The sequence below is a fragment of the Suncus etruscus genome, chromosome 1, assembly GCF_024139225.1.
Source record: "Suncus etruscus isolate mSunEtr1 chromosome 1, mSunEtr1.pri.cur, whole genome shotgun sequence".
Lineage (NCBI taxonomy): Eukaryota > Metazoa > Chordata > Mammalia > Eulipotyphla > Soricidae > Suncus > Suncus etruscus.
In genome coordinates this window covers 184,171,135-184,181,807 of record NC_064848.1, presented here as the reverse complement: position 1 = coordinate 184,181,807, position 10,673 = coordinate 184,171,135, and the positions used below count along the sequence as shown (strand labels likewise).

Here is a 10,673-nt window from a genome sequence, read left to right as displayed (position 1 = left end):
GGTTTTTGAGCCACACCCGGCAGTGCTCAGGGGTTACTCCTGGCTGTCTGCTCAGAAATAGCTCCTGGCAGGCACGGGGGACCATATGGGACACCGGGATTCGAACCAACCACCTTTGGTCCTGGATCAGCTGCTTGCAAGGCAAACGCCGCTGTGCTATCTTTCCGGGCCCGTAAAAGCCATTGTTAATGGGCAAGAGGGACAGTAAAGGTATTAATGCATTTGCCATACATGCATCCAGGTTTGATATAACACTGTATATGGTCTTTGAACCCAGCATGAATAACCCCCTGAGCACTGCCAGTTTTGACTCAAAATCAAAACAGACACATAACACACACACACACACAACACACACACACCTATTATTATGCATTTGTTTTTCTGTTAGTTGAAGCAGAATCCAATGGTAATGAACTTAAGGACTAAACTAACATTCTAGGTCCCATCTTCAGACTCACTCTTACATACACCCACAGATATTAAGACCTCAGCACTTTCTCAGATGTTGTGTCCTGCAACATCTTTCCAGGGACCTTTCTCATACACATTAATCTTCTTCAATAGATCTCCCCACCGCTTTCTGCAAAAAATAAAAGCTAAAACAAAAAACACATACATACCTTCCATCTATCCTCTTCTCTCCATACCTTTCTATACCAGATCCTCTCCTTTTTATAGTGCTCCCTGCTCAAGATCTTTTTTTTTTTGTTTTTTTTGTTTTTGTTTTTGTTTTGGGGGGGGTCACACCTGGCAGCACTCAGAGGTTACTCCTGGCTCTATGCTCAGAAATCACTCCTGGCAGACTCAGAGGACCATATGGATGCTGGGATTCTAACCACCGTCCTTCTGCATGCAAGGCAAATGTCCTACCTCCATGCTATCTCTCCGGCCTCCTGCTCAAGATTTTTGTCCCTGAGGAGTGAGATTACAACAGGTAAATCACTTGGCTTGTACATAACCAAGCTGACTTTGGTCTCCAGCACCACAAATGGATCCCCAAGCACCACCAGGAGTGATCCCTATATACAGAGCCAGGAGTGAGATCTGAGTGCCGCCAGATGTGACCCAAAAACAAAACAAAAAAGAATTTGGTCCCTGGGGCCGGAGAGGTGGCGCTAGAGGTAAGGTGTCTGCCTTGCAAGCCCTAGCCTAGGACGGACTGGGTTCAACCCCCCGGCTTCCCATATGGTCCCCCCAAGCCAGGGGCAATTTTTGAGCGCATAGCCAGGAGTAACCCCTGAGTGTCAAACGGGTGTGCCTCCCCCCTCCAAAAAAAAGAACTTGGTCCAGGAGCTACTCTCTGACACCACCTGGACACACCTGCTTCTCTTTACAGGGACTCACAATGTGGGAGCCCTTCTGGAACCTACACTGACTACTCAGCACCCTGATCTAAGCTTACAGTCCTGGGAGCTCAAGCATGCCCATGGGATCACACAGCTCTTGACAGTATCCCATTGCCTGCCTCAAGCTAGGAGTGAATGTTTGTTGTTCCCCAGAATGTTGGAGCAAATGTGCTGCCTGGCAATGTGCTAGTAAATGTTTAACATCCACCCCTCCATGTTGGGAAGAAGGAACTCTCAGTTTTAGTATTTCCCATTTTCCAGGGTGACCATAATTGCTTTCAAGTTTTCTCTGGTTTTACAAACTGCTCCCGATATTCCTGACACTCTGTTCGTTTGTGCTTGTTTGTGAGTTGGTGCCACACTGGGCAATGCTTAGAGGCTAAAGCATGTACTCCAGTCTGGTGAGCTATCTCTCTCTACACCTTTTTTTTTCTTTTTGGGCCACACCCAGTGGTGCTCAGGGGTTAGTTCTGGCTCTGTGTTCAGAAATTGCTCCTGGTAGACTTGGTGGACCATGTGTGATGCTGGGGATTGAACTTGGGTCGGCCGTGTGCAAGGCAAACACCCTACCTGCTGTGCCACCACTCCAGCCCCTCTCTGCATCCTTTTAAAAATATTTTTGTTTGTTTTGTTTTTTGGGGAGCCACACCTGGTGACACTCAGGGGTTACTCCTGACTATGCACTCAAAAATCGCTCCCAGGGGCCGAAGAGATAGCATAGAGGTAAGGCATTTGCCTTGCATGCAGAAGGTCAGTGGTTTGAATCCCGGCATCCCATATGGTCCCCTGAGCCTGCCAGGAGCAATTTCTGAGCATAGAGCCAGGAGTAACCATAGAACACTACTGGGTGTGACCAAAAAAATAAATAAATAAATCGCTCTCAGCTTGGGGAATCCATCACATGGGACGCTGGGGAATCAAACTGTGGTCTGTCCTTAGCTAGTGTGCACAAGGCAGGCACCTTATGCCCTGCGCCACCGCTCTGGCCCCTTAAAAATTTCTTTTTTTTTTTTTTTTTTTTTTTGGTTTTTGGGCCACACCCGGTGACGCTCAGGGGTTACTCCTGGCTATGCGCTCAGAAGTCGCTCCTGGCTTGGGGGACCATATGGGGCGCCGGGGGATCGAACCGCGGTCCGTCTCCTAGGCTAGCGCAGGTAAGGCAGGCACCTTACCTCGAGCGCCACCGCCCGGCCCCAAAATTTCTTGATAATGGGAGCCAGACTGATAGCACAGTGGATAGGGCTTTTTTGCCTTGCACACGAATGACCAAAAAATATTTTTTCAGGTATGACTTTACAAATATTTTAATTACTGTATAATATTCCATTGAGCATATGTAATCATTTATATAAAGTTTCTCTTAAATTTTTTTTACCACCCACCCCATCTTAAAAAAATTTTTTTTTTTTTTTTGGTTTTTGGGCCACACCCGTTTGACGCTCAGGGGTTACTCCTGGCTATGTGCTCAGAAATCACCCCTGGCTTGGGAGGACCATATGGGACACCGGGGGATCGAACCGCGGTCCATCCGCTTGCAAGGCAGACACCTAACCTGTAGCGCCACCTTCCCGGCCCCCCATCTTAAAAAAATTTTTTATTGTTTTTGGGCCACACCCGGCATTGCTCAGGGGTTACTCCTGGCTGTCTGCTCAGAAATAGCTCCTGGCAGGCACGGGGGACCATATGGGACACCGGGATTCGAACCAACCACCTTTGGTCCTGGATCGACTGCTTGCAAGGCAAACGCCGCTGTGCTATCTCTCCGGGCCCTTAAACATTTTTAATTAGCGGCTGGAACAGTGGCACTAGCAGTAAGGGGTCTGCCTCATGCGTGCTAGCCAGGACGGACCCTGGTTCAATCCCCCGGCCTCCCATTTGGTCCCCCAAGCCAGGAACGATTTCTGAGCTCATAGCCAAGAGTAATCCCTGAGCATCACCGGGTGTGGATGAAAAAAATTAAAAATTCTTGACTCTCTGGAGCTCTCAGTTCATCATTTGCTTCAACTTATTCACTGGTAGTGGGACAAAGTGACTGAGAGCACAGGCCTTTATTCTGTGTCACAGAGACAACATAGAGCAGTTAACATCTATTATCTCAAAGAATCATAAAAATTTTAACTGAAATCCACTTTTTTTTTTTTATTTTAAGCCACAGCCAGCAGTGCTCAGGGATTATTCCTGACTCTGAGCTCAGGAATTACTCATGTAGCTGTTGAGGGACTAGATAGGCTGCTGAGGATAGAACCCTGTAGGGTACTTATCTGAGACCCACCCATTTCTGGGAGGGGTCTTGGGAACCGGATAATAGGTGTGACTTTAATTGCAAGACCCGGCCCATTCCTGGGAGGGGTCTTGGAATAGGTAGATAAACCCGGAAGCCAGGGAATTAGGGGCTTTTGCCTTTTGGCCCTGCTGGGCTCTCTGAGGGAGATGGCTGAAAGAGGATAAGACGCAGGGCAAGCCTAGAATGGCTGTATGCTTGAAAGGTTATGAGTAGGCCACACACATGTGGTGGCTAGGGCATAAATAAAGATGATTCTTCCTAATGCCTGCCTGTGAGTGAGTCTAGTTGGCTGTGTGCAAGGCAAGCATCCTACCCCTCTATACCTTTGACCCAGCCCCTGAAATCCAGTTTTTGTTGGTTTTTGCTCTGTTTTGTTTTGGGGCCATACCCAGCAGTGCTCAGGGTTAACTCCTGGCTCTGAGCTCAGGAATCACTCCTGGCAGTGGTTGGGGGACCAAATGAGAAGCCAGGAATGAATCTGGTTGGCTGCATGCACTGCAAGCACCCTACCCATTATACTATCTCTCCAGAACTTTCTCCTTTTATTTGTTTCCTTTGTTTGTTTGGGGGGACACACCCAGTGGAGTCCTGACTGTATACAAGGATCACTCTGGTGGAGCTCAGGAAACCATATAAGGTGCTGGGGATCAAACCAGGTCAGCTGTGTACAAGGCAAATGCCCTATCCATCGTGCTATTACTCCAGTCCCCCAACATGATTTTTGTTTTGGGGCCACATCTGGTTATGGTCAGGGGTTACTCCCATTTCTGCTCTCCAGAATCACTCTTCATGGTGCTCAGAGGACCACATGGGATGCCCAGGATTGAACCTAGATCAGTTTTTTTTTTTTTTTTTTTTTAGTTTTGGGGTTACTCCTAGCTCTATGCTCAGAAATTGCTCCTGGCAGGCTCAGGGGACCATATGGGATGCCGGCATTTGAACCACTGTCCTTCTGCATGCAAGACAAATGCCCTACCTCCATACTATCTCTCTGGCCCCGAACCTAGATCAGTTTTATGAAAAGTAAATGCATTATTTACTGTCTCTTCAGCAACCCCCCCCCACATGTTTTTTATTTATTTGTTTTTGTTTGGGGACCACACTTGGCTGTACTGAGGTCTTACTCCTGGCTCTGCCCTCTGAAATTACTGAGCCAATACAGTATTACAGTATTGGCTCATGGGAACCACATGTGTCAGGAATCAAACCAGAGATGACTGCTTGCAAGGCAAGACCTTAATCCTTATACTATCTTTCTTTCTTTCTTTTTTTTTTTTTTTTTGGTTTTTGGGTCACACCCAGCGGTGCTCAGGGTTACTCCTGGCTGTCTGCTCAGAAATAGCTCCTGGCAGGCACAGGGGACCATATGGGACACTGGGATTCGAACCAACCACCTTTGGTCCTGGATTGGCTGCTTGCAAGGCAAACACTGCTGTGCTATCTCTCCCGGCCCTATACTATCTTTCTAGCTCGACATAATCAGTTTTTATCATAGAGAATTACTCAAATCCTCCAAAGGCTCTCTCTAGAAGGTGTAATATATGCTCTCAAAACTCCCAGTGTTTAGAGCAGAGAAAACTAAGGTCCAGGGCTGACACAGCAGGTAGGGTGCTTGCCTTGCATGTGACTGACGCAAGTGTATTCTCGACACCCTATATGGTCCCCTAAGTCTGTTGGGAGTGATCCTTGAGTGAAAAGCCAAGTGTAAACCTTGAGTACTACTGGGTGTGGCTCAAAGAAATAAAGAAACAAACAAACCAAGGTCAGAAGGGAAAAGATTGAAAATGATGTTCTCAGGGAATTTAATTCCGCAAAGTTCTATTTTTTTTCCACTTTATTTAAGCACCATGATTATAAGCACGATTGTAGTTGGGTTTCAGTCATAAACACAACACCCCACTTCACCAGTGCAACATTTCCACCACCAATGCTCTCCCTCCCTCCTTCCCAGCTCTTGCCTGTATTTGAGACAGGCATTCTATTTCTCTCACTCATTAAGATTGTCATGAGGGCCCGGAGAGATAGCACAGCATCGTTTGCCTTGCAAGCAGCCGATCCAGGACCAAAGGTGGTTGGTTCAAATCCCGGTGTCCCATAGGGTCCCCCGAGCCTGCCAGGAGCTATTTCTGAGCAGACAGCCAGGAGTAGCCCCTGAGCACCGCTGGCTGTGGCCCAAAAAACAAACAAACAAAAAGATTGTCATGATAGTTGTTAGCGTAGTTATTTCCCTAACTGCTCTCACCACCCTTTGTGGTGAGCTTCATATTGTGAGCCGGTCCTTCCGGCCCTCATCTCTATTGTCTCTGGACATTTTCTTAAAAACCCATAAATGAGTGAGACTATTCTGTGTCTTTCTCTCTCTTTCACTCAGTGTCTTTCACTCAGTGTAATAGTTCCATGTACATCCACGTATAGGAATTTTGGGTTGTTTTTTTTTTTGTTTGTTTGTTTGATTTTGGGCATGCTGGATACCCTATTCATCTTTTTTTTTTTTTTTTTTTTTTTTTTGGTTTTTGGGCCACACCCGTTTGAAGCTCAGGGGTTACTCCTGGCTATGCGCTCAGAAATCACCCCTGGCTTGGGGGGACCATATGGGACACCGGGGGATCAAACCGCGGTCCATCCACTTGCAAGGCAGACACCTAACCTGTAGCGCCACCTTCCCGGCCCCTGGATACCCTATTCAATAACCAGCACTGCATACTGCATGGCTCCCCAAGTTTGCTTGCTTGCTTGCCCGCCGTACCCAGTAGTGCTCAGTGGTTTCTCTGAACTCAGGAATGATTCCTGGCAGTGCTTGGGACACCATATGGGATGCCAAGAATTTATACCAGGTCAATCCTGTGAAAGGCAAGAGCCTTACTTGAGACAGACTATCTCTCTGCCCCAACCCTCCTTCCATTTTCACAGCCCCCCTCTTTCCATTGTCTTAGTGGTGCCAGGCATTATCTTTTCACTTCCTTCGCCTCTGTGAGATTAGGTACTTTATCTTTCCTCCTTTTTTTTTTTCAAGTGGGAAATGAAGAAATGAAGACTCAGAACAGAGCTAATTTGCTGAGTCATAGACTTAGTGGAGGGATTTGAATTTAGGTGAGTTTGACTGCAATCTACTAAAAACCAGCTAGGGTGAAAAGGGCATTCCAGGTAAATATGCCCCAAGCAACGGGAGAGGAGTCAATAAACTAGGGAGAAAGAAAGGTAATGATTTCAGATACGTTTCCTACTTCCCTCACCCCTTCTTCTAGCACCCTAATATAGCTGTAAGTCCTACATGAGTTCTTTTATTTTTTTTTTTTTAAGTTTAAGTCACATCCAACTGTGCTCAGGGATCCTTCAGGGTGGGTTTCAGGGTTACGTGGTGTCAGGGATCAAAACTGGATCTGCTGTGTGCAAAATAAGTACCTTACTTGCTGTACTGTCTTTCCGGCTCCCCTCTTCCGCTTTCTTCTTCGTTGGAGCTTTTTGTTTGTTTTTGTTGTTTGCTTTTTTTTTTGGGGGGGGTCACACCCGGTGATGCTCAGGGGTTACTCCTGGCTATGTGCTCAGAAACCGCTCCTGGCTTGGGGGACCATATGGGACTCTGGGGGATCGAACCTCGGCCCGTCGTAGGGTCAGCTTTGTTGTTTGCTTTTTGAGCCACATCTGGCAGTGCTTAGGGGTTACTCCTGGCAGTGCACAGGGGGCGATATGGAATGCACAGGATTGAATGCAGGTTGGCCACACGCAAGGCAAGTACTCTGTACACTATACTATCGCTCTGACACAGCTTTCATCTTTGTTAATCTTACTATAATCATATCACCTACTATCTTCATCCACCTCTTCCACTTCCTTTTTCGCCTCCTCCACCACTCTTCCTTCTCCTCCTCCTCTTCCTCCACCTCTTCCTCCACCTCTTCCTCTACCTCCTTCTCTTCCTCCTCATCTTCCTCCTCCTCCTCCTCTGAGTGATTGGTAATGCAAATAAATCTCTCACCTGTCCCTGCTTAAAATTTGTTTCTAGCATTTGTTCTTCACTGGGAAAATCCAAATGCTTTAATAAGGGTCTATGCAACCTCTTGTCATCTTCTCCTTGCCTGTTGAGCTGTAAAATAATACTGAGCCAGAGAAACAGCACAGGGACATACAGCCAACCCTAGTTTGATCCCTGGTGTCCCAAATGATCAGTCCCCCAAGCACCTGGCGCTCAGGGGCTACTCCTGGCTCTGCACTCAGAAATCACTCCTGGCAGACTTAGGGGACCATATAGGACTCCAGGGATAGAACCTGGGTCGTCCACACACAAGGCAAATGCCCTACTCACTGTGCTATTGCTCTGACCCACAGGAGGAATTCTTGAATGGAGAACCAGAAATAAGCCCTGAGTACCAATGGGTGTGCCCCCCCCCAAAAGAAGTAGCTCCTACTTCTTATTTCTAGATGTTTCCTAGAAGGTGTGTCTCTACTCTGGGGACTGTGCATCCTGGGAACTCTTCTAGCCCTCATTTATAAAGGGGTTCTGAGGGCCTTGGGAGATGGGACCCAGGCTTTGTAAGAGGGAGCTCCAAGTTAGATTCCTGGCACCAAATGGGCCTCTATGCACTGTGTATGGCCCCCAAACTGAGGAGTGAATAGGATTTCTTTCTATTCATTTTTGCAGTATATGTGTAGTCCTGGCTGTTGTGTTCAATGTTTTGGACCCAAGAGATAGTACTGGAGTTTAAGTGTTTGCCTGGTATGTGGCTGACCCTGGTTATATCCCTGATTCCTCATGTGGCCCCCCCCCAAGCACCACCATCAGGGACCCTTGAGTACAGAGCCAGGCATAACCCCTGAACACTGCCAGATATAACCCAAACCCAAAAGTTTCTAATAAGTATTTTAGTAGAAATATGTCTTTTGTTGTTATTGTTGTTGTTGTTGTTGTTTTGGGCCATACCTAGTAGTACTCAGAGGTTATTGCTAAATTTGTGCTCAGAAATTACTCCTGGAGGGCTCAGGGGACCATATGGGATGCTGGGAATAGAGCATGGATGGACTATATGCAAGTCAAGCACCTTACCCACTGTACTATCTGTCCAGCCGGTGTCTCCTTTTTATTGTGCCACATGCAATGTGATTAGAGTAGCAGAGAAACATAAATTATTTCAGGCAGAAAGAAAATATTGTGGGTAAGGCGCTTTTTCACACGGCCAGCCTAGTTTCAGTCTCCCAAACACTGCCATAATTCTTTTTTTCTTTGTTTGTGGGTCATACCCAGTGGCTCAGGGGTTAATTCTGGCTCTGCACTCAGAAATTGCTCCTGGCAGGCACAAAGGACCATATGGGATGCCAGGATTTGAACTACCTTCTGAATTGGCTGCGTGTGAGGCAAACGCCCTATCGCTGTGCTATCTCTCCAGCCTCCATAAATAATTCTTGAGTACAGAACCAAGAGTAAGCCTCAAGCACTATCAGGTATGTCCCAAAAAATAAACAACAAAAAACCCATTCAGTATCTATTCAGTAGATAAATAAGTGGATTTTGTTGTTGTTATTGTTTGGTTTTCAGGCCACACCCAGTGCTCAGGCATCACTCCTAGCAGGCTCAGGGCATCATATGGGATGCCAGGAATTGAAGTTAATTGAACCATGTACAAGGCAAATGCCCTTATCGCTCCAGCCCCAATGTTTGAATAAATTTTGACAGCAGGCACCAAGATTTATGTCAACTGAAACTTTATTGGTTTGCTTCTTATGGGTACCCTGAGGTGCGGCTGAGGCAGGAGCTCAAGGGTGAAGGGCAGAGTCCAGCGCAGAGCAGGGTTTGTTAGTCACGGAACCTGGGGAGAGTGGAGAGAGGGGGAGGAGAGGAGACGCTATCAGTTCAAAATCAGCAAAGTAAACCCAGCCTGGCGCCCAGCCATAGCTCACCTGCTCTTACCTTCAAATTACCTGTTTAATTATAAGTAATCAAAATAGCTCAGCAAAGCCAAGACCATCTTCTCTGGGTACTTGCTCAGACCTTTTCCCAATGTTTTGGGTCACATTTTCTCTCCTCTCCTCTTGTTAAGTTTTGTTTGATTTGTTTTGCTGCCACGCTGGGCGATGTTCAGAGGTTATTCCTCTGTACTCAGAAATTACTCCCAGTGGACCTTTTCCCCTGCATCATCTCTCCCTTTTTTTTTTTTTAATGTGTGTGTGTGTGGGGGGGGGGTATACCCAGTGATAATCATGGGTTACTCCTGGCTATGGGCTCAGAAATCGCTCCTGGCTTGGGGGACCATATGAGACGCCGGGTCTGGGGATTGAACCCAGGTCCATTCTGGGTCAGCTGCATGCAAGGCAAGCGCCCTACCACTGCACTACCGCTCCGGTCCCTCCTTTTTTTCTTTGTTGGCTTATTTTTTGGGGATAGTGTGAGGAAAGATACAGCCAATGGTGCTCACAATTTGCTCCTTTTTTTTGGAGAGGAGGTTTGGTTTTGGGGTCACACCCAGTGGCACTCAGGGGTTACTCCTGACTCTGTGCTCAGAAGTCGCTACTGGCAGGCTCTGGGGACCATATCGGATGCCAGGGATTGCACCTGGGTCCATCCTGGGTCGGCTGCTTGCAAAACAAACGTCCTATGCTGTGCTATCTCTCCAGCTTCATGGCTTACTTCTGACTGCACTCAGGGATCTCTCCTTGCAGGGCTCAGGGGACTATATGTTGTGCTGAGGATTGCACCTGGGTTGGCCTTATGTATACAAATCAAGGGACCTACTCAAGGTTCAATCTCTTTAATCCCCGAAGCATCGTTTGTTTTATTTAAAACCTGTAACAGGGGCCAGGAGAGATAGCACAGCGGCATTTGCCTTGCACGCAGCCGATCTAGGACCAAAGATGGTTGGTTCAAATCCCGGTGTCCCATATGGTCCCCCGTGCCTGCCAGGAGCTATTTCTGAGCAGACAGCCAGGAGTAACCCCTGAGCACCGCCAGGTGTGACCCAAAAACAAAAAACAAAAATAAAATAAAACCTGTAACAGTATGTTGGACGGATCTAGATCGCTTCCATTTTCATGAAAACACAGAAGTTCAG

At 47.2% G+C, this 10,673-nt stretch overlaps 1 protein-coding gene across 1 annotated transcript in view; it reads right to left on the bottom strand.

The window, feature by feature from the left end:
- Positions 1-9,421: 9,421 nt before the first annotated feature.
- GIP (gastric inhibitory polypeptide) overlaps positions 9,422-10,673 on the bottom strand; it is a 7,771-nt gene continuing 6,519 nt past the window's right edge. The window contains exon 5 of the mRNA XM_049766048.1: positions 9,422-9,434. Within this exon, the coding sequence (XP_049622005.1) occupies positions 9,422-9,434 (13 nt within the window). The remainder of the gene's footprint in view (positions 9,435-10,673) is intronic.